Source organism: Eschrichtius robustus, chromosome 3 (assembly GCF_028021215.1).
Source record: "Eschrichtius robustus isolate mEscRob2 chromosome 3, mEscRob2.pri, whole genome shotgun sequence".
Taxonomy (NCBI): Eukaryota; Metazoa; Chordata; class Mammalia; order Artiodactyla; family Eschrichtiidae; genus Eschrichtius; species Eschrichtius robustus.
The window spans coordinates 139,033,707-139,054,995 of NC_090826.1; the positions used below are offsets into that span (position 1 = coordinate 139,033,707).

At 34.5% G+C, this 21,289-nt stretch overlaps 1 protein-coding gene across 5 annotated transcripts in view; it reads left to right on the forward strand.

Annotated features, from left to right (window-relative positions):
* The window catches only part of CEP350 (centrosomal protein 350), a 136,986-nt gene that overhangs the window by 104,908 nt on the left and 10,789 nt on the right, over positions 1 to 21,289 (forward strand). For all 5 annotated transcript variants that reach the window (XM_068541344.1, XM_068541348.1, XM_068541346.1 and 2 more), the window contains exons 30-37: positions 2,442 to 2,586; positions 6,888 to 7,048; positions 9,916 to 10,052; positions 12,789 to 12,871; positions 13,872 to 15,874; positions 16,739 to 17,146; positions 17,247 to 17,393; positions 19,943 to 20,065. In XM_068541344.1, the coding sequence (XP_068397445.1) occupies positions 2,442 to 2,586; positions 6,888 to 7,048; positions 9,916 to 10,052; positions 12,789 to 12,871; positions 13,872 to 15,874; positions 16,739 to 17,146; positions 17,247 to 17,393; positions 19,943 to 20,065 (3,207 nt within the window). The remainder of the gene's footprint in view (positions 1 to 2,441; positions 2,587 to 6,887; positions 7,049 to 9,915; positions 10,053 to 12,788; positions 12,872 to 13,871; positions 15,875 to 16,738; positions 17,147 to 17,246; positions 17,394 to 19,942; positions 20,066 to 21,289) is intronic.

Below are 21,289 nucleotides of genomic sequence, written 5' to 3' on the forward strand. Positions count from 1 at the left end.
GGTTTTCCACATTGTCCTTAATTCTGTACTTCAATAAAAAAAACTATCTGGTAAAAACTTAAGAAAGAAACTTAACTGCTTGTCTTTTAAAACTTGATTTTATAAAGTGTACGAGGGGATTAGCATAACAGTATTTTTTTTTTGATGGGAATTTGTGTTTATTTTTTATTTTTCACTTTTCTCTTTTATTTATTTTTTTATGCCTTTTTTAAAACATCTTTATTGGAGTATAATTGCTTTACAGTGTTGTGTTAGTTTCTGCTGTATAACAAAGTGAATCAGCTATATGTATACATATATCCCCATATCCCCTCCTGCTTGCATCTCCCTCCCACCCTCCCTATCCCACCCCTCTAGGTGGTCACAAAGCACCGAGCTGATCTCCCTGTGCTATGCAGCTGCTTCCCACTAGCTATCTCTTTTACATGTGGTAGTGTACATATGTCAATGCTACTCTCTCACTTCGACCCAGCTTATCCTTCCCCCTCCCAGTGTCCTCAGGTCCATTCTCTACGTCTGCATCTTTATTCCTGTCCTGCCCCTGGGTTCATCAGAACCATTTTTTTTTTTTTAGATTCCATATATATGTGTTAGCATACGGTATTTGTTTTTCTCTTTCTGACTTACTTCACTCTGTATGACAGACTCTAGGTCCATCCACCTCAATACAAATAGTTCAATTTCGTTTCTTTTTATAGCATAACAATATTAAATATTATAAGTGAACACAAACATTGTTAAAGCCTCTTTGTGTTTAAAAAAAAGAATCCACCTAAATTCAGTGTGTCTTAAAGTCACTTCTATAATAAAAAGTAATATTTACTGAGTGTTTACTTACCAAGTGCCAGGTAGTATGCTGAATGCCTTATGTAGATTATCCTCACAATTCTTTAGATTTTAAGCCCCACTCTGAAGCTTAGCAGGCTAGGAAGCTTGCCCATAGTCACAGGGGTAGGAAGTGGTGATAGCTAGGAATCAAATCAGACATTCTCACTTCCACTTGATATCAAGGTAGAAATTACACCCTTTGTAATAAATAATCTCATTTGGGCAGTCTTCTTATGCTCTCTTTCTTCCCTCCCCGCTTCCATTTCTTCTTCTTTCCTTCCATAAAAGTAGTACATTAGTATATTTAAATTTTTTTTTCAGTTTTATTGACATACAATTGGCACACAGCACTGTGTGAGTTAAAGGTGTACAGCATAATAACTTGACATACATATATTGTGAAATGATTACCACAGTAAGTTTAGTTAATATCCATCACCTCATATAGTTACAAAAAATTTTTTTTCCTTGTGATGAGAACTTTTAGGATCTACTCTTTTAGCACCTTTCAAATATACCATATAGCAGTGTTAACTATAGTCATCATGTTGTATATTACATCCCCAGTACCTATATGTCTTATAACTGGAAGCTTATACTTTTCGACCAGCTTCACCCAGTTCCCCCACCTCTCCACCCCCACCTCTGGTGACCACAGGTCTGACCTCTTTTTCTATGAGTTTGGGTTTTTTTAGATTCCACATATAAGTGAGATCATATAATATTTGTCTTTCTCTCTCTGACTTATTTCACTTAGTACAGTGCCCTCAGAATCCGTCCATGTTGTCTCAAATGACAGGATTTCTGGTTTGTTTGGTTTTTTTAATGGCTGAATAGTATTTGTGTGTGTGCATGTGTGTGTGTTTGTGTGTGTGTTTATGTCATATTTTCTTTATCCATTCATCTGTTGATGAAGACCTACCGTATGGTTCAGCAAATTCAGTTCTGGATATATATCCGAAGGAAGTGAAATTACTATGTCGAAGAGATATCTGCACCCCCATATTTATTATTTTTGAAGTTAAAACGAATAAGGGGGTAAATATCACTGATTGAGTAGCCACTCGTAGTTTATTATAAACATTTTTTTAAAGCATTCTTTTTTTTTTTTTTTTTTAATTAATTAATTTATTTTTGGCTGTGTTGGGTCTTCATTTCTGCACGAGGGCTTTCTCTAGTTGCGGCAAGCGGGGGCCACTCTTCATTGCGGTGCGCGGGCCTCTCACTGTCGCGGCCTCTCTTGTTGCGGAGCACAGGCTCCAGACGCGCAGGCTCCGTAGTTGTGGCTCACGGGCCCAGCTGCTCCGCGGCATGTGGGATCTTCCCAGACCAGGGCTCGAACCCGTGTCCCCTGCATTGGCAGGCGGATTCTCAACCACTGCACCACCAGGGAAGCCCAAAAGCATGCTTTTTTTATAACTTTTCTCTGTACCTTTAAAAAAGTCAAGATCTTATCCTTTGTATATTTTGCAAACTTTTTTCACTTTTTATTTCATAAAGTTATTTAAAACTCTTTGTAAACATTATCTTCAACTGGTTCGTATCTTGAATTTTAAATAGAATTTTACAACTGTATCACAAAACAGTTCCCATTTGATTTTCTATTTGAACAGTCACCTCCTAAAAGCTGCACATCTGTGTCAAAGCAGGAGTCTAGCAAAGGAAGTCATAGATCTGGAGGACAATGTCGTCTACCCGTCAAGTCCCATCAACACTGTTATAGTTGGTCAGATGAGTCATTATCTATGACACAGTCAGGTAAGACTAACAAGGAGGAATTAGTTTTCTTTGTACTATATTTGAATTCCTCTTTAATAAGCTTTGTCTAACTATGTGGCTGGTAAAATGTTATTCTTTGTTTCATTTGTAAAGACTTTTTTCTTGCCAAGACTAAATCACATAATTCTTTGCTTTTCATTGATAATTATATCCCTAATTATACCAACTATGATAAATTGTTATATTCTTGGATGTTAATAGTCATTTATTCATCACACATTCTTTGAATTTTTGGTGTGTGTCAGGCACTGCTTATGTGTTCCCATAGTGCTCTGCTCTTCAACTTGTTATACCAGGCAGCACATAAACTGTAATCAAACTTTACCCAGCAGGTTTCCCCTACTAGAATATAGACTTCTGCAAAGGAGAGTCCTATGTTTTAACAGTTGTAGCACCAGGCCCTAACAGGTACTTTGCATTGCACATAGTAGGTATTTATTAAACGTTTCTTGAATGATTTAATGCTGACAGTGAGGAGAAATAGGAGGTGGCAGAGCAGGATAGCATAAGACTCAAGGGAGGAAAAGTAGAGGAGAGACTTCACATGGCAGTGGGGAGCATTATCTATTTTCCCATAACTTCTATCATACTGTAAATCTCTGTGGCATATAATTTACGAAAGAATAAACAGCCTTTACTCTAGAAGACTTGATTCAAGGCGTTGATTGTGGGAGGCATATCTAGACGGGCAATACTTGGTTTATGTAGGATTCTGAGGAAGATTAATACCATATTGAGTGTATGTCTTTTGAGTTCATTTTCAGTTTTCTTTTGAGAGTAGACATTTAGTAAAGGAAAAGTGAAAAATACTATTCATTTTTTGATCTTTGATTCTATTCTGTACCCCCTTTGTTTTCAGTGTTTTAAACAGTAATAAATCATGGGTTTTTTTCCCCATGCCCATTATTTATAGATCTCCTTTATTCTTTGAATAACTGCATAATATTTCAAAGGGTAGGTATACCATAATTTATTTAACCATTTCCCTAGTGATAGTCCTGTAGGTTTTCTCAAAATTTTCATTATTTCAAATAATGCTGTAATGAACATCTTCATTTATATAGATCTCTGTTGAATATTTCAGTAGGAATAAATTCTTAGAAATGGAATTACTGGATCAAGCCAGTAATTAAAGTTGAAGAATGTTGTCTGTCGTATTTAAATTGTTTTTTTAAAAAGATTTATTTATTGTTTATTGTATTTATTTTTGGCTGTGTCAGGTCTTAGTTGCAGCACGCGGGATCTTTGTTATGCCTGTGGGATCTTCATTGTGGTGCATGGGCTTCTCTCTAGTTGTGGCGTGCAGGTTTCTCTCTAGTTGTGGCGTGTAGGTTTTCTCTTCTCTAGTTGTGGCACACGGGCTCCAGAGTGTGTAGGCTCTGTAGTTGGCGGCATGCGGGCTCTAGTTGAGGCGCGTGAGCTCGTAGTTGTGGCACGCAAGCTTAGTTGCCCCGCGTCATGTGGGATCTTAGTTCCCTGACCAGGGATCGAACCCACATCCCCTGCGTTGCAAGGCAGATTCTTTACCACTGGACCACCAGGGAAGTCCCTGTCTGTCATTTTTATCTGTTGCAAGTGACCAGCATTTTTATACATTTGCTTTCATGTACTCTGGTGAAAAGTTACTGCCAGTAGAATAATATGTCAGTGGACATAAACTTGATACTTGGAAATATGGATTCTCTTCATGGCTCTATTACATACTGGTGACTCTCTTTAAGTTTCCTTCCCATATTAGATAATCTTTTCTATCTGTAGCAATGGAATAATATCTTAACCATCCTTGCATGAGTTATGCAACAAGGATTAATGATAATATTTATAAGATACTGTTTTATTGGTAAAACATATTTAAGCAAGAACAGCTTTAGAAAAACAGCTCTGAAATTTTTAAACTATAATGCCATCTACCTATTCATGATGACATCATTTATATGCAGTATTTATGGAAGTGGTAAATTTTAATGTAGTGGAGTTATATAATACCTTTCTCACTTAAGTGATGGAGAGTTTGTTATCAACCAAATTAATACAGTCAGCATGTGTCAGATAATCAAACTTAATTTTTGATTGAGTTATTCTGTCCATCTGCTTCTTCTGTCTTGATGTGTTTCAACAAACTGAAGTATCATTTACCTGCCACTTGCCCTGTCCCCTCACCTTCCAAAAAACCCTGTAGGAGAGAATTTCATAAAGACAATACATTCATCTAGAAAGTTGCTTGGATAAAAAAAAAAAAAATTATAGAGATTCTCTTAGATGTTACTGATGATAAACACCATGTTGTAATACTAGATTTGGGCACATATAACATGTATTCCCATTCACTCTCATAGACTTTTACTTAATCTCTACCCTTCATTTGTAGGATTTTGGTTTCTTTAGTACTTAAAAATAAAAACATTTCCCAAGGTCTTTCATCTAAAACTTGAAGTTTCTCATCATCTGCTATTAAATCTTCACAATCATAGATGATAAAGATATTTTTATTTTAAAAAATCACTGTTGACATATCCAATTTTTAAAATATATTCATTTAAAATAAACATTTTGGGGGCAGAGTTGAAACTAAGTCTGTGGGAGTGTAGTAGTCTCCTATAAAATTTTATCAAAGTAACATCTCAAGTTTTGGAAGCACATAAAGAATACACAGTTAAAAGAATACACAGCTTTAGAAGATGCAAAGATATGGGTTTATACTTCATTGTAGAAAGATTATAATTTTTTGCTCAGCCTACAGTCCTACCCCCAATTATTGTACTAGAATCATCAGTTAAATCACTGTAAAGCTTTCCACTAAGGTTCAGAGTCTTTTAACCTTGAAACCAATTGATTATTTTCTTCAGAAATTAAAAGAAAGCCTGAGCAGGATATTCAGTTGCTATCTCATCTCTACCACCTTTTTTAGTTTTAAACCAAAAAATATGTTACATAAAATATGGCTACATAAAAATGTTTGTTTTATGTGTGCTAACACTACCACCATTTACTGAGCTGTAATAGTAGTCCAGGTACTGTGCTACATGCTTTGTATACCTTATTTAATTTTCACATCAATTCTAGAAATCGTTAAGTGTCAAACACCTTACCGATTACTAGTAATAGATCCTGAGTTGAAAATGGCCTTTATTGTTACTTCATTTTATGAGTGTTGATCACTAAGTGGTAAACTTCGCCCATGCTAAGGGCACAGTCTGATGCCACTACTGGTATAAGATGGATATAACTTCCTAGTATACCTTAATTCAGGACATAAAAGTGGCAGGAACTTAGATGTCATTATTTGTAAACCAGATATTTAGATCACATTGCAAAAAAAGACTATTATCTTTTTAAAATAAATTCTGTGACTAGTTCTATGCAATTTAATCTGAAGTGCTTGAAAAAACCTGATTGTTTATGATGTAATGTTGTAATGTACATCTGAGTCTTCAGATTTGTATACAATAGTATTTCTCTTATAAGACTATTAAATGTCTCACTCATTAAATGACACCATTGTGTGATTCAGGGAGGAGGTGTGAGGAACAGTCTTTTTTTTTTTTTTTTCTATGTAATTTCCATGTTTAGTGAAATAAAGTGTTTTTAAATGATACTTATTTTTATAAGATATGCATGACACTTACAATGAAATGTCTTTTTCATGATTTTGCTATGACTGGACATCTACTTTGTATGTGTGTATATATGTGTCTGAATTGTTGGGAAGAAAATAAGATTTAACTAGTTTCATTTCAGTTATTTTAAATATTTTAAGAACTTCCAAAGAAAGGTTACTGCAGAGTATGTTTCTTTGTAATTTTTCTCTCTCCTTTTATGTGATGTTAAGACATCAGCTGATGACTCACAATCAATTTAAAATGGTAAAATTCCACTTTGATTTGAATATGACTTAAAAACTATGAAACTACTATTAATAACCAAGAGGAAGTACAGTTAAATATGGCTGTCTTGTCACCAGGAACTAAATCCTTGCAGAATGTCCAAAGTTCACTAACCAAAAGTTTTTCAACTTCCAGCTGCTTATCTTATCAAGAACAGGGTACCTTGAAATTTATTTGCAGTTTCAAATAGTGCAATTAGAAAGTGAAAACAAATAGGAAGACACCCCCCCCCCCCATAGAGATTTAGGGGAAAAGAAAGGATGCAAATCACTAATACTTTTTTTCTGAAGCTCAAATTTTAAATGTTAGATTGACTTTACATTGGTGCTTTTTATTAATAGTTACTGAGTTAACTTTATTTTTAAGTTAAATAAAAAGATTCTGTATCTCTTTTAGAAACTACATCTGACCAGAGTGACATTGAAGGTAGGATCAGAGCCCTGAAGGATGAGCTGCGGAAAAGAAAATCAGTTGTGGACCAACTGAAGAAGGAACAGAAAAAAAGGCAAAAGGAAAGACTGAAAGCCCAAGAAGCCAGTCTAATCAAACAATTGGAGGTTAGACATAAGAAGAAAGGGGTTTAATTTCAAGGCTAATGTAAATCTGAACCCTGAAATGTTTTCAGTGTTGTTAATAAAGTAATGGATTAGAATTTTTCAATATTAATTTTGTACCACATTTTAACCTAACTTTAAAAAAAAATCTGAACAAACTCTTGCTTGAAAGATTAAATTAAATATTAAATTAAAATGTTAAATATTATAATATCAGGTATTAAAGTAAATAGTAAAAGTATTAAAATAAGTTTTTTTCTAAAGAAGAAAGATTAGGCCTATGAAAGAAAAATTGATATCCGTGTCCTCTAAAGCAAAGAACCATTAGATAAATAATCCTAGCTATTGGAACTGTTAATGCCTTTTTTTTCTTTTTTTTTTTTTTTAAAGCGGAGTGGTGTTTCATGCCACACGACTTATTAGTATGACTCTTCGTACTGTTTGAATGGCTCCTAAATAATAACTCTAAACTTGACTTTCCTTAACTCCAGCAACCTTCCATGATTCTACCCCAGTCTGGAAACCTAGTTTTTATGTCTTCCTCATTCTGTTTTCTCCCATCCATTCAGTCACCAGATCCCACTGATACTTTTTTCATAAATCTTCTTGCTTGTCCCTTTCCATTCCTACTGCCATCAAGCTATTTGGGGCCCTTATGTCCTCTTGCCTCTGTTGTCTACATAGCCTCTTAAATGTCCCTGCCTCTGGTCGCTTCCCTATAGCTTGCATGCATTCTGCCAGCCTAGTGTTCCTAAACACCACATTCGTTATAGAACCGGTCTGAACTTCCCGCTCATCATAAGAATCCCTTCTCATGGCCTGACCTGAGAAGATCATTCAGCTTCTATCCAGACACTTCCAGTAATAGCAAATTTCAGATTTTCAAGGCAGTTGGTTTCATCGGTTGGACTCTAGGTGCTCTAAGTGTTAGAAAGCTCTTTGTTATGTTTAGCCAGAATTTCTGTTCTTTTAATCATCCTTGTGTGGTAACACCAAACATGTGTCCTCCTACATTAATTAACTTAATCAGGTGCCTATTTATGTGCTGGAAACTCAGCTAATTACTTTACACATATTTTTCATTTTATCCTCAAAGTAACAAGATGTGGATATTAACTATCCCTCTGTTACAGATGAGGAAACTAAGTTTTAGTGAGATTAATGATATCCAGAGACACACAGCTCACATGTGTTAAAACTAGGATTTTAATTTAGCTCGAATTCCAAATTCTGTGCCCCTGCTGTTAACACTACATTATCTTCCACATAGAAAATAGACCTGCTAACAGATCTGGAGAAGATAGACGTTTACACAGGCACACAACACAGAGATGGGAACGGGAATTGTAACTTGCACATATGCTTAGAAGTAAGAAAAAATGGTTAAGATTCAGTGGCCATGCTGAGAAGTTCATGTTGGAAAGTAGTGAGGAATAAAATTTAAAAATAAAGATCATGTTCAGGGCCTTAGAAACCAGACTGATAAGTTTGGACTTCATCCTATATAGGTCTGTAGTGTTCAACCTGACTATACGTTAGAATTAACTGAGGAGATTTTTTGGAAAATACAAATATCCAGGCTCACTCCCAGAGATTTTGATTTAATTGGTCTAGGGTGGGGCCCAGGATTTAAAAGTACTGCTCGCTATAGGTCACGCGGAGCCATTGAAAGCTAAACGAAATACTGTTAGATTGAATGGCATTGCCCAAAAAGTTCATTAATAGGTATGTCACCCGGAAAGGTATCTAGAGAAGGATACAAAAGATCCATCTCATTCAACATTCTATTAAACAGTTTAAATAAAGGCAAAAGAAAGTTCTGTATTTAGATTTTACAATTATAGTATATGATAGAGAAATATATAATACATAGCAGTTCGTATGAAAAAAAATCTTTTGGATTTTATTTGATCACATATTTAATAAATGAACTACACTCATATAAGTATAGCTTTCAGATCTGAGAAATCATTGTCCTTATGTATACCTAGCTAGCCAAATCATCTAGCTGTAGTATATGTTTAATACCAATGTTTATCAAAACATTGACAGTTCAGAGGAAGGTAACATAGACGGTGATAGTTATAAAAACAGTGATTTTAGCTTAAGTTTTAGGGAACTGTAGCAGTTGACAAACATCCATCTGCTCATTCACTCAGCCTCCTTTGAGCCAGACACTGTGAGTAGGTACTGGACATATCGTGTTGAGCAAAACAGCTGTAGTCTTAAACGTGAGAGATGTAAAAGTAGGGATTAATTTTAGCCTAGAAAACTGAGGAGCTTTTTCTAATAGAAGGAGGGCTTCCCTTAGATTTCATTCAAGTTAGAATTATAAATTAGTGAAGTTTTGTTTACAGAATGGCTAATGACTAAGAAATATTTTTGCAATTCTATACTATCATACTCCCAACCACTCTCTTCTCTCTCCTTGAGATTTGTATTCCTGAAGTGCTCACCCCTTAAGAAGCTTACTGCCATTGAAACTTAGTGTAATGGCTAAACTTCTTAAAAATACCAGGAAAGTATTAAGACATCCTTTAAAGAATAATTATATAATTAGGTAAAGAAGTTTTTTAATGTGGCAGGGCCTGAACTATTGCTTCATAAGTATTAAACTTCTGTAGACTGAGACTGTCATTTCCTAATTGATATTAGTATTACAATTATACAGCTTACTTATACATAGACTATTTCAAGAAGGCTATACAAGTAACTGATTTTAGAACTCTGGGAAATAATACTGATGCAGGGAGAAAGAATTTTATATCTTTTTTACGGTTTGAATATTTTACCATAAAATATACTATTTTATAATTTAAGATAGTTTAAAAAATTCTGTGTAGTGACTCCTTTGATTTTTCTAAACTTAGTCATATGATGAATTCATTAAGAAAACTGAAGCCGAGCTTAGCCGAGATTTGGAAACATCACCAACAGCCAAGCCTCAGATTAAAACGCTCTCCTCAGCTTCTGAAAAACCCAAGATCAAGCCCCTTCCACTACACAGGTAGAAATTTTTGGTAACTAACCTATATTCTGCCTTGTTTGAGAAAGGAATAAGGAAAGGTTTTGAGTAGAAGCTATCTTTTAAGTAACTGTGAAATTGTAGAAGTGAAAATACTAGTTTATATTTTCAGTTTCACTAAAGTAAATTTGTTATTTATGATATAATCACAAATAAAATTTATAATAAGGTATAGATTTTAAAATATATTTTGAATCCTGAAATCAGATGGGAGCAGTAAAAATAGTACTCTCCAGCATTGCTATTATAGCATCGTAAGTTGGTATAGTTGTTTTGGAAAACAGTTTGGCAATGTTTCAAAAGTCAAAAACAATCTGTAACTTTTGACTCAATAATTCCACTTCTGAAAATCTAGCTTGAGAAAATATGGGCTATCAAAAATATCTATTTGCATGAATATGTTTATCATAACGTCTTTTATATTATGTTTATAACATAAACACTGGAAGCAACCTTTATGTCCAGAACTGGTGAATAGCCCAGTAAATAAATGATGGTTCTTTCCAGGGATAGAATATTATGCCATCAGTGAATACAAATACAGAAGATACAAAGTAGCACTATTAGAATATATAATGTGGTATATAAGAAAGTCAGGTAGTAATATTTAAACTAAATTTTGAGTGAGTAGAGGTTATATAGGTAAGTGGGACTGAGAAATAGGGGATATTTCAGAGAGAAGGGCACTCATGAGTGACCAGAAGCAACAGAGAGCTTGGCATATCATGGAAGCTGAATGTCATAGGATGTAGCTGGAGTTAGGAGAAGAGACTGGAAAAATAAAAAACAAATTGTGATAACCTTGTACTCACGCATTCTTAGTAGTTTCTAATTTACATTTTTAGAAGATGTGACGCTGTTAAAATTTTTTAAAAAGCATATTTTAGGATATTTTTTGTTTTTTAGAAATGTTACAGAGGCTCATTACAATTAATTTAGCATTACCTGGGTTTGAATCCTGACTCCAGTACCAGCTAGCTTTTTAATTTGGGGCAAGTTATTTAACCTCTCTGTGCTTCTGTTTTGTAATAGGGATTTATATCCCTATACCAACACCTGAGTAATAAACTTGTTATGAGAGTTAAAAGACTTAACTTAGAACAGGGCCTAGCACACAATTAGCACTATGTATTAGTTGTTATTATTATTGCTACTAGAATATTGAGGGAAGTGGTAAAAAGAAGAAAGTTTAAATCGTATCATACCTAACTATCCCAAAACAACAGATGTCAACAATTAGATATATTTCCATCTAGGATTTTTTATGCTTAGATTTTGTGTGTAATTTTGTTACTTATACATTTTTCCTTTATATTACATTATACATAAGTTTTATTTTAATTTCTACAATCCATTGAATGGTTTTATAGTTTTATTAACCAGAGAATGGTAGAATCAGATTTCTGTTTAGAGAAATCTTTCTGACTACAATATGAAGGAAAGATAGAAAGGGGTAAGTTTAGAAGCAGGGGTAACAGTAGTCTAAGCCAGCCCTCAGATAATCCACTGTAATAAGAATAGAGAATAGGAGATAGATTTTAGGAATTTTTAAGAAGTATACTTAACAAATTAAAGTGCTAGATAGGGAAGCAGGGAAAAGCTGGATGACTCCCGTGTTTCTCTTAAATAGTAGTTTGTTGGGTCAAAGTTCCAAAGGAAAATCAGGTGTTCTTCGGTGGGAGTCTTATGATTTTGGTTTTAAAATGTTAATTTTGAGGTACCTGTAGTTCATCTAAGTGGAATTATCCAGGAGAGGTGTTAGCTTTTTAATTTGGGGTGATCAGCATATAGATGGTGGTTGAAGCTATAAATATAACAACATTTGGGTGAACATTTGGGTGAAAAAGGTATGCATTCAGAGAGAATAAAAGGGAGCCAAGTACTAAATATGATAAAATAGCAACATTGAAGGGGGTTATAAAGAAGTAGGAGTAGAAGCCAAATATTATGACTTAGCAGATAAAAAGAAAGCAAGAAAATGAGGATGGTGAATGTCAACTTAAAGCATGAAAGAGGACAGTAGCACCAGGTGGAGGAATAAAGAATTGAGGGGGGAAAGTCTGCTCAGTATTCTGTAACAACCTAAATGGGAAAAGAATTTTAAAAAGAATAGATATATGTATAACTGAATCACTTTGCTGTATACCTGAAACTAGCACAACATTTTAAGTCAACTACAGTCCAATATAAAATAAAAATGTTAAAAAAGAAGGGAAAAAAAAGACTGGGGGGGTGGGATTTTTTTGAGGCTTGAGGCATACATGTAAGCTGAGGGGAAAAAAATCACCAGATTGAAGGACTAAAGATTGTAGGAAAAAGAATGGACAATTGAGGAATACCATCAATGAGGCTGTGGAAATGTATGGGATTTGGGGCAGAAAGAAGTTTGAACAAGTGTGAGAGATACACCTTTTTCTTCCTTGCAGACAGGAGGAAAGGCAGTTGGGATGGCTGTGAATATAGATAAATTTGTAGGTAAAAAGGTTGAAGATAAGAAGGGTCATGCTGATGGCCTCTGTTTCTCTCATTAAAAGAGGCAAGATCATCTACTGAGTGTGATGAAGGCCACAAATAGACTTGGTGGAAGTGGCAAAGGTTGGAATACTTCCTGCGAAGAAGAAAAAAGAAGCAGTTGTCTAAGAATTGACTGCTTTTTGTTACCAGTTACTACAGTATCAGCAATACATTTATTTCTGTTTATTAATTTTTCTGCTTCAGATCTGAAACAGCAAAGAATTGGAAATCACTGACAGAGTCAGAACGTTCCAGAGGATCCCTGGAGTCCATTGCTGAACATGTTGGTATGTAACTAGAAAAAATAATCACATAGTATCTACATAGACTAAAGATTATACAAGTGCCTACAAAATTCCGCCTCTACAGCTTTTTGGTTAAAAAGTGAACTTCTTAAAGATAATAGATTATTTAATATTTTAAGTTACTTTTATATTTTAAGTGATTTGTTGGTTATGCCTAAGTTATGTGAATCAGTCTTTATTGTCCCAATAACTGATGAAAACTGAGGCATAAAGACATTAATCTAAAATGGCTGTGAGTGTATCATCAGTATCTAAATTCTCCCTTTATCAGATTTTGTATCTGATTATATATATTTTCAGCCTATGCTGTTTCTCAGTGTAAGTAGTTACATACATTTTTTTTTCAATTTAATCCAAAGAAAGATAAGAACTATTGAAAATAAAGTATAATTCAATGAGGAAATAAAACTGAGACATGAAAAAGCCTACCTAGTAACAGTGACAAAACAGAGATTTGAATTCAAAACTTTTAATTCTTGGTTTGTTAGTTCATCAAATCTTATTTTCTTCTTATTTTGCAATTTTAGCTCGTAAAGTGCTACATTTGCAGAAATAGTTGATTTTCTTTTTCCCTTTTTTACATTCAAAAGGTTAGTTGAAGTCCCTGCATTTGTCCTTCCTTCATTGCTTTCATTTTCAAAGAATATATGTAATATCCATCATACAATTCTGTTTTTGCATGATTTGAGGATTAACATCTCCATAAACTTTGATCCATTTTTCTTTACTTTGTAAGTTGACAACGCTTAAAAAATTATACCAAACTTTAAATTTTCAGTCATTTTTTAAATGTTCTGTTTATTGTTGGTACAGTATATTCTCTTAAAGGAAAAACTTACCTTATACAGTAACCTGTAAAACAGGTCCTATTTATTGACCAGAGCTTTTTCTCACCAATATTTAGCTTTTATTTAAACTTTGGTTCCAGAAATTGAAATTTGTGATTAGATAATTTTGATGTGATCTTTTTTTCCCCTTTAAGATGCTGCATTGGCAGGTTCTGAGAGATCAGTGTCAGAAAGGTCTTTATCTGCATATGCAAAGAGAATGATTGAATTGGACAGTCGAACAGAAGAGCACTTTCAGACTTCTTCTCTAATTCTCAGATCATCAAGGAGAACCAGAGCAGAATCTGGAGATTCTCTAGAAAATGTCCCTTCATTACCTCTTCTCAAAGAATTAACTGCCTCTAATAGAATTCTTGATGTGTCAGATGCCAAGGTTGAAGAAGAATCTAGTCAAAAATCAGAAATACACGAAGTAGAATATGCAAAATTGGAAGAGAGTGCAATTGAAGATGCCTATTCTAAACAATCTAGGAAGCCTGATGTCTTCCTGAAACTAGACCTGGAACAGGGAGATTCATCTGAAATTCTTTCAAGGAAAGATCTTTCTTTAGATTCTATAAATGTTCAGAAAGACTTAGTTAGATTAGCCATTGAAAATCTTCATAAAAAAGAGTCAAAAGAGAGACAGTCAGATCAAGATATGGGCCATAGTGCAAACATCCAATCAGAAAAAGACTCTCATGTACAAAAGAATATAAAGGGCAGAGACTTATCTTGGTCAGAACATCTTTTTGCACCTAAAGAGATATCATACTCTGAAGATTTTGAAGTATCTTCTTCCAAGAAAGACATTTCAGCTGAATTGTACAAAGATGACTTTGAGGTGACATCTTTGTTGTCACTCAGGAAAGACTCTCAGTCTTGCAGAGAGAAGTCACAGGCAACAAGGATCTCTAGAAGTAGAGCCACTAGCTTTGGTAGTGATGATGAAATCAGTGAGTGCCTCAGTGAGAAAAGCCTTTCTATTCATAGCAATGTCCATTCTGAAAGGCTGTTAGAACTCAAGTCCCCCACTGAGCTTATGAAAAGTAAGGAGCGCAGTGATGTAGAGCATGAACAGAGACTTACTGAATCCCCTTCCTTAGCTTCAGCTTCTCTTGCAGATGAGTTACTTGATTTCCACATCGGTGATAGGGTGTTGATTGGCAATGTTCAGCCAGGAACTCTTCGATTCAAAGGTGTGACTAGTTTTGCTAAAGGATTTTGGGCTGGAGTGGAGTTGGATAAACCTGAAGGAAATAACAATGGAACATATGATGGCATTGTATACTTTGTGTGCAAAGAGAAGCATGGGATTTTTGCTCCTCCTCAAAAAATATCTCACATATCAGAAAACTTTGATGACTATGTAGACATAAATGAAGATGAAGACTCTTATTCAGATGAACAATATCAATACTATAATCAAGAACAAAAAGATACAGAGGGTCCCAAGTTTGACAGAGAAAAGGATGCAATTGAGTGTTTTTATAAGGAATCTCAACCTAGTATGCATGACACAGAAGCCTCAGTTGATAGAAGCCTTAAAATAGAAACAGACAATATACAGGACATTTCTGGAGTACTTGAAGCCCATATTCACCAGCAGAATTCAGTGGATTCACTGATTTCTTCAAAGGAAAACAAAGACCTTGTTTCTGGTGCCACGGAAAAGGTTTCCACTGCTGAAGAAGACGATACTTTAGATAATACCTTTTCTGAAGAATTAAGGAAGCAACAGCAGTTTACCGAAAAGGAAGAGAACCTATATCCCGAAGTTTCAGAAAAGCTTTCTACCCCACTTCTGGACCTTTTAGCAAGAGAAAAGAACCAATTGGAAGCCCAGCTGAGGTCATCACCAAGTGAGGAAAAAAAGTCAAAGGAACAACTAGAAACAGTCAGCTTACTGACAGACAGTTTACTAAAAGCCTTTGTGAAGGACACAGTCAATCAACTACAACAAATCAAAAAAGCTAGGAATGAGAAAATCCAGCTTAGCAACCAAGAGCTTCTTGTTGATGATCAAAAGAAAGTACCACCCCAAGGCCTATCCCAGAATCTTGAGGAACAGTCACCCAGTGTTCCAGGTTGCTTCTTAAGGTCTGAATTGGAAGATGAGAAAGAAGAGATTTCCTCACCAGATATGTGTCCTAGACCTGTAAGTATTTTGTCTAGAAAAATTGTCAGTTAACCTTGCCTTTATAGTACATTTTAATTCTGTAGCTCCTGATAGGTTTTTTGGTGATGTGTTGTTTGTTAAATAAAAATCACTTCACTAGTTTGTAAAGGCCATGTAGCTGTTTTTTCTGTTTGAAGTATAATTGTCCTCTATTATGTCATGAGTGGTCACTATAGAGTTGTCACAAACACTGGCAGGTTTATGCTGGGTTGAAAACCCCTGTATACTGTCCACAGATTAGATTCCCTTCCGGATTCACTGAATAAATTTATTCCATGGAGATTTCCATTGGTTCTCAACCCAGTTCTTTTTTGCCTATGAAATTATTTGTTCACATATCTACTTAGTCATAGTTGCCTTGCAGAAATTACCAGTTGTGATGTTGATTCTGGTAAAAACTGAAATATATCCACTATGACATATACTCAGACCATCAACTTATTTAGGTTGCCCATGGACAATTGAACAGCGGTAATGATTTTGAGTAACTTGAGCCAGATAATCATCAAAGGTGAGAATTTTATATCTCATTTCCATATCTCAGAAGCAAAACAGTTCTTCAGAAACAGAATAATGATGATACAAAAAGGAAAAACTGATCAATAAACATTTTATTAAAATCAATTGTAAGGCTTATGTGAGCAGAATTACAGGAAACAGGATAGTTTTTTCTTAAATTGTTCATTAGTAGCCACCATATTGTTTTTGTTTTGCTTATTTATAGAGAAATAGTAAATATACAAATAATATATTTGCTTTGTCTTTAAAAAGAAAAAGCCCAAACTTGTTAAGTGATCTGAGGTTACTAAATGGTGCTCTGTTTGAATGGTTCCATTTCTGCAGGAGAGTCCAGTATTTGGTGCCAGTGGGCAGGAAGAGCTTGCTAAGAGACTTGCTGAACTTGAGATTAGCCGGGAGTTCCTGAGCGTGTTAGGAGATGATCAAGACTGGTTTGATGAAGACTTTGGTTTGAGCTCTTCTCACAAGATACAAAAGAATAAGGCAGAAGAAACAATTGCACCTCTAATGGCAGAACCTAAGGGAGCTCCACAAAAGCCATGTGAAACATTATTGGCAGTCCCACATACTGCGGAGGAAGTAGAAATTCTTGTACATGATGCGGCAGAAGAACTTTGGAATTGGAAAGAATTAGGTCATGATCTTCACAGCATCAGTATTCCTACAAAACTGCTTGGCTGTGCCAGTAAGGGTCTAGATATAGAAAGCACTAGTAAAAGGGTGTACAAACAGGTATGTAATATGGAAGGATAATTCTAATTTTTAAACTTCTCTCTGTTGTCTGAAATTTGGATTCTTAGCCATTTTAATTTGTTTATTTTTCTCTATCAAGGCGGTTTTTGATTTAACAAAAGAGATTTTTGAGGAAATATTTGCCGAGGATCCCAACTTGAATCAACCTGTCTGGATGAAGCCATGTAGAATCAACTCTAGTTATTTCCGACGAGTGAAAAATCCAAATAACCTTGATGAAATCAAGGTAAACTGCAAACTGTAGAGTATCTCCTTTTTTGATTTGCTGTTCATGTGTACAGATCTGTAAATGTCATAAAAGCAAGTATTATTATTATTATCTTCTGTATTATTCACCATTCTGTCCTCAAGGCCTGTCCCATAGTAAGTATTCAGTAAATATTTGTTGATTCGTTCAATCCATGAGCAGTAGAGGGATGAGGGTGGGAGGGAATCCCAAATCCTCAATTTTTTGCAGAACAAATATATATATATATTATAATATTTAAGAAAAAAATCAGCAAATATTCAGGGAGATAAATTATTGCAATTCATATGAGTTTTAGGTGAGTTTTTAATGACTTAGAGGTAGATACAGTATTCTAAAAGTACATGAAAACGTGTCATATATCAAACATGCCAGCCCTAGACACGTAGGTGTTAACTTTCCATCTTTGATTTTGGAGGTTTCAAATTGGTTATGTAGTTTTGAAATATGTGGGAGAGTAATGTGATATACAAAAAATATTGCTTGTTTTCTAAGAAGCCCCTGAAAAGATTAAGTGCCCTGAAGCTACAAGGACTCTCAACAAACCAACTTTAAAATCACATTGGTGGAAATCTCTCTGCCTACTCAGCTATTTTTAAAATATAGCAAAGGTTATATTTTCATTGCAGTGCCTCTCAAACTTTAATGTGCATCTGAGTCATCTGGGGATTTTGGTAAAATGCAGATTCCTTACTGAGTAGATCTGGAGTAGGACTGGAAATTCTGCATGTCTAACAGGCTTCCAAGTGATGCTGATGTGGCTGATCCTAGGGTCATTTTGAGTAGCCAGACTCTAGAGTTATGATTCTCAAACTTATTTGATCATAGGAAGCTTTTTTTTCCCCCAGAGAGTATACCTCCAATTACTTATCTTACTTATCTTATCTTATTTTCTTACATCATCCAGTAGTATGTGTGGACTATCAAAATACATTAAAGGAACATATACATTATTCTGGTATATAACGTGAGGGGAGGCATTGTCTAAACAATTTAGTCTTTTTTTTTCTTGAGATATAATTGACACGTAACATATTAGTTTCAGGATTCGATCTTTGTACATATTGTGAAAAGAGCACCACAGTAAGTCTGGTTAACATCCATCACCACACATACGATAGTTATTGTTGTTGTTTTTAGAGTTGTTGTTTTTTTTTCTTGTGGTGAGAACTTTTAAGATCTCCTCTGTTAGCAACTTTGAAATATATAATACAGTATTAACTATAGAAAGGTTTTAGAAATATTTTGTACTGACAGAATACCAGCAGACATTTATGAGATGTAATGTATGCTTACATCGAGGGTAGGCAAACTAGAGCCCACAGGCCAAATCCAGCCCACCACATGTTTTTAAAAATAAAGTTGTATTGGACCATAGCCACGCCTAGTTACTTATACATTGTCCATGGCTGCTTTCCGCTACACCAACAGAGTTGAGTAGTTGCAATAGCGACCATATGGCCCACAAAGCCTGAAATATTTACAGTCTGGTCCTTCACAGAAAAAGTTTGCTGACCCTTGCTTAGATTAAAGTAAGTAGAAAAAAAAAAGTTGTCAAAGATTGACTTGATAGATTTTAAAAAAACAACTTTTAAAATGATTTTCAACTTTGAGGAATGGAGCATCAGAACCACCTGAGGAGCTTTTTCAAAACACTGGTGCACTTCATTCCTTTCAGCCCTCAGCAGTGGATACATCCTTGAATGCGTGTGTGTGTGTGTGTGTGTGTGTGTAGGTGGGGAGTGGTGTGGTTTGGAGGACATTGGTAGTTTGAGAATCTTCTCAAATGATTCTAATTCATAAATGTGTTCTTTCCCCTATTAAGACATTTTTTTAAATAGAAGAACCATAAAAAGTAATAACCCATTATTTTATTAATAACAAAGAACAAATACATTGAAATAAGACAAGGTACATAACATATACCAGCATTCATCAGAATGCATACATCATTATAACACACAATGATGCTGCCTTCCAATTTTAATATTGCTGTAGCATTTTGTAAAGTTTTTTTTTAAGGGTGATAGTTCAAATATTGTTTGTTAGCAGTGAAATTACCATGCTTCTCATACTGAAGTGTTGATTGATAATTTTTTAATACAACATATTCGAATCTTGGTGCTTCAATATAAGCTATCCCAGCCAAAGCCTTGTACTTTGCTCATGTTTCAGGTTCAGAGTTTTATTTTATACTTTCTTTTGTAGTTTTGCCAGCTTGACGTTAGCTAATGGTGGTTCTTGGGTAGAGGGGGCTCTAAAGTGATTTTTCTTTGCAGATTCATCAATGGGCTTTACTTTTTTTTTTTTTATGTTGTGTAGAAACAAAAGTTCTTTAAGTGAATAAAATCTGAGCATTTGGGAATGCTTTTCTCTTCAAATTGCTAAGTGGAATTGTAAGTGGAAGAAGTTTGTATGATTTTTTTATAAATATTGTATTCTCAACAAAAATCTGTTTACTGCATTATAAGCACTAAATCTCAACAACTTTGTTGTTTGTGTTTCATTCATTTCACTTATTTTCACAGAACTTCATAGCAACCGAAGTACTCAAGCTGTTCAGTCTTAAAAAGGAGCCAAACCACAAAACAGATTGGCAGAAAATGATGAAATTTGGAAGAAAGAAAAGAGACCGAGTGGATCATATCCTGGTCAGTGTATATAACTAAACGATTTTTATTTTGACCATCTTTTCCAAAATCAGAATGTAGTTAGATTTTAAAAGGAAAAGGAATGTAGTTGATCTTAAGTCTATGACAGTAAATTCTTAAAGCCCTCGTTTGCTGCATTTCTTTCTGCCCCTCAGTTTTGGAAATTGCTTTCTTTTGAATTCAGTAGATGAATATTTAATTTAACAGTATTTTTGTGGGTGTGGAGAACTTGAGAAATAAAAAGTTGAGTGGAAGCAAACTTAAGGTTCTGAATTGAAGAGACCAGTGTAGACTAGGGCCAGACTACCTGAGTTTAAATCCCTGTTCTGGCACTTTACTTGGTGTGTAATCTTGGACAGATTAACCTCTTTGTGCCGCATTTTCCTATCTGCAAAATGAAGATGATATAATAGTACCTACCTGATAAAATTATTAAGAGAATTAAATGAGTATTTATATATGTGTATAGAACAGTGCCCTGCACATAACTCAATAAATATTAGCTGTTATTTCATAATCATTATTATTATCCAGAACTTTAGCTGAATAGGATTTATTCCATTTTGCAATATATTTTCTAGCATTAGAAAAATGCCTATCAAACAACACCACCAAAAAAAAGAAAAAAGGAAGGGGGAAAAAAGGTCTTTTATTCTTTCTTCCCTAAAAGAATGTTAACGTGTTAAATAGTAGCAGACCTTAGGAAACTCAGATGTTAATTGATTCAGGTTTATTCCCAGATATTTTCTCTCTGGACTTTATATCTTGTCTATATTTATATTCGTATCATGAAAAAAAATGTAATGCTTAAATTTATCAGTTTCCCCAAGTATGTACCTTTCTAGTGCTTCATTTACTCAGTAATAACTTTACTAGATAAACATTTGTTAAACATTCTTTCTCATGTCTTATTTGATCCTCACAATAGTTGTATGAGGTAGGATGGACTAATGTTACTCTGTTTTACAAATGAGGAAGTTTAGATTCAAAGATATTAAGTGACTTGCCCAGCAAATAAGAACCAGGACTTTAACCAATTAGTTCTTCATAGATCTTGGCCTCTCAAGGTGAACTTGCTCTCATATTTCTACAATAGCTTAGAGTTTGAGTTATTGTTAATTACCAAGATGTTACTTCTTCCACTTTTTAAGGAATTAAAGAAAAAAGCACATCAAGAGACATTCATTTACCCTACTGTCAGTTGAATTGATCATATTCCCTATA